Source organism: Tuber melanosporum, assembly GCF_000151645.1.
Source record: "Tuber melanosporum whole genome shotgun sequence assembly, scaffold_6, strain Mel28".
Taxonomy (NCBI): Eukaryota; Fungi; Ascomycota; class Pezizomycetes; order Pezizales; family Tuberaceae; genus Tuber; species Tuber melanosporum.
Genome location: NW_003299106.1, coordinates 1544295 through 1547218, shown reverse-complemented (window position 1 = coordinate 1547218; position 2924 = coordinate 1544295). Strand labels below are relative to the sequence as shown.

At 48.5% G+C, this 2924-nt stretch overlaps 1 protein-coding gene; it reads right to left on the bottom strand.

Annotated features, from left to right (window-relative positions):
- Positions 1-1107: 1107 nt before the first annotated feature.
- Positions 1108-2924, bottom strand: GSTUM_00009721001 (uncharacterized protein; the record flags this gene model as incomplete). XM_002840872.2 has 2 exons in its annotated part: positions 1108-2587; positions 2639-2924. The coding sequence occupies 2 exons, from the start codon at positions 2922-2924 to the stop codon at positions 1518-1520; spliced, it is 1356 nt and encodes a 451-aa protein (XP_002840918.1). The 3' UTR covers positions 1108-1517.

The following is a 2924-nucleotide window of genomic DNA, read 5'->3' as shown; positions in this document are numbered from 1 at the left end:
TAAGAAACTGTCGGCGAAGGACAAGGCGGCCATTAATTGATGCCGCCTTATCCAATCTCTCCCGCAAGATGTCCCACATTTTTCTTGATGTATCTAGACCTGTCAGGTATAGCCTTGAAAGCTGGAGAGGTAGATCCAAGGATAACTCCTTTTGCTTTAGCTTCCAGCTGATGAAAGCTGTCTCTCGCTTCTTGAAACTCTTGAGTGTAGCCAGACGCACTGGGCTCACCTGCTATACTACTGCTTGCCAAAGGAGTAGGAGGAGTGGCAAGACCTATGACATGATCGTATGCCCGTATAGCTTGCAGGTGGATAATGATAGCATTTTTCCAAACATTGTAGTTGGAATCTGTCAGGAACGGGATGTCACCTGCGTACTTCGACCGGTAGTAGGAGATCATTTTACCAAGAAGAAAATGAAAAGGGATGAGGGATAACTGAACTGAGAAGATGAAAGCAGGGAAGCCTATCTCAATGACTGTGGTCTTAGAGAATAGCGAGAATTGAGATAGAAACAAGCAATAATAAGGCAAGCGACGAAACCGGGCTCATAACCTGTTACGAATTGTATCTTAGAAAGTGATGAATTTTATTGTCCGAAGAAGAGTAGTTAGAAAAGAAAAGAAGGTGTAGAACAACATGAAGCAAACTCTGGAAAAAACACTGGGAATCGTCTGAACTACGGAAACGCATACGCAGCACTCAGTACGTACCCTACGCACATTCACCGTAACAAAATCGCCAATGAGTATCGGCGTTGGGGTAAGGGGTTTCTAGGGAAAATGTCTACCACGGCTTCCGTCAATCAAAACGATGTGCAGGAGCTTACTCAATGATCAGCGGTAATTCTCGCTTCTTTGGGGGCTTGGCAAAGGCACCGAGTACAATAAGTACGGTAGGAGTATGATACTTGTATACACGAATAATGTGTACAGTACCCACAGCTTTCTAGGCGGCGTGGGTCAGACGCTGCCAGTGCTACTGGTGATATATGATACCACACATGCAAACTACGCATTCTCTCATCCCGGGCAGACGATACCAGCCGGGGCGCTCGACCATTTGGTCCACTCACCTCACCCAAGAACACGACTCCACGAAACCGAATTTCTGAAAAGCGAAGCATTGGTCATTGGATATCTGATACACAGTCCAAGCGCAGCTAGTCCGACTCGAGAGCCGGGGAGAATCTACCCCCACCCTGCCCGCTTCGCCGAGTGAGACTTAATGAATCACAACCGCAAAAAAGCCATCAAACAATCACCAATCGATCTTGATGAAAAAAAAAACACCCGTGATAAATTTTCCCTAAAAATGTCCTCTAGCTCAACCGATGCAAGAATATCCACAGACACAAACCCCGCAAGATCAACATCCGGATACAAAAAAAGATACAGAAAAAAGTCAATTGGAAAGAAGCAAATAATGGAAGAAACTCCACATAGAGTCCAACGGAACTTAGGATACACCTTCATCCATGTAAATAGATCGCGAAAAAAGGCATACGACGAGGCATTCTAGACTTCTTTCCTATTCGGTGAACCTACTAGCGCGGACCCCGCCCCCACCGCCCCAGGGAAGAACGGGGTTATGTGGTCGTGACTGTTTCCACGGGGGAAGTGGGTGGAGCGGATCACCTCTGAACGTTCGAGCTCTGACATGTTTGTCACAACACTTTCACTGGAAAATACCGACGAGGAGCGCTCGCGGGTGGGGCCGGCTGTGCCAGTCGGTAGGGACGAGGATGATGCGGTATAAGAGCCTTGGTGGAGCATAAGGCCGGGGGGGGTGGAAATGTGCAGAGAGTTGCGGTTGCTGTTAGTTCCCTGGAGTCCAGTATCAAGCGTTGACAGAGGAGGTTGGGATTGGATTGAGGACTCGTAAGCGTAAAAGGTTGCCCAGTTATCAGCAGAATACATGCGAAAGTCCACCGTCTTTTGTTCCATACGGAGAATGGCATCGGAGAATTCCTTTTCGAGGGAGAGACGATGCTTCTCAACATTCTCTCTCTCGGCTTCCCTCTTTCGGCGGGTCTCAATATTCTGCTGATGTTCCTTCTCGAGCTTCTCGAGATCGACACAGAGTTTACCAAGGCGTACTGTCAACCTTTCCTTCTTTTGCACCAGGCTCGCCGCTTCTGACTCGACTGTTGAGGTCTGGCGGTCTGCCGCTTCTTTCACCTCCCCAGCCTGACTTTGTGCGGACAAAAGTTTATCTCTCTCCTCACGCCAACCCCTTTTCTTGGCTTTCCACTCTGCCTTGAGCTTGTCCGGAAGGTTCTGCAGCCCTTCAATCTCCTTTGTCATTTTCTCGGTCTCCTCATCAGCACGCTTGATGGATTCCTTCAATGCCAGGATTCTTCGGAATGCCCGCTCATCGCCACGGTCATTCCCTAGGAGGGATCTATTCTTCTCGGTTTCCTTCCGAATATCGCTCAATGCAGTCTTTTGATTTTTCTTGACGACCTTCAAACGGTTCTTCTTCTCGGTGAGGCAAGAGCTTGCCTGCGATAAGCTATGCATAAGAGTGGTAATTGGTGATAGAGGCCTCGAGGGTTGTTTGGTGACAGGAGGAGCAGCCGAGGAAGCTACGCAGTATTAGACTCGAATCCCTTCAATTAATCTAGGGTAAAACATACCTCGAGCAGGCATTGTGCATGCACTTGCCTGGTAGACTATCTTCCCACCCTTCTTGACGAACTCAAAATCGTACTCGGTTGCTCCAGTCAGACCAGTGATATCGATTATCCACTCCTCTTCCACATCACCCGTGATGACTCCATTCTCCTTATCCCCATCCCCACCTCGAATATATTTTGAGATAACAGTCTGTGGCCACACAATGCCGTTCACCCGAACAAACAGGGGAAACGTCCCGTCCTTCCCGCTCCCATCAATGCCATTTGTCAACGCTGCCCCATGCAT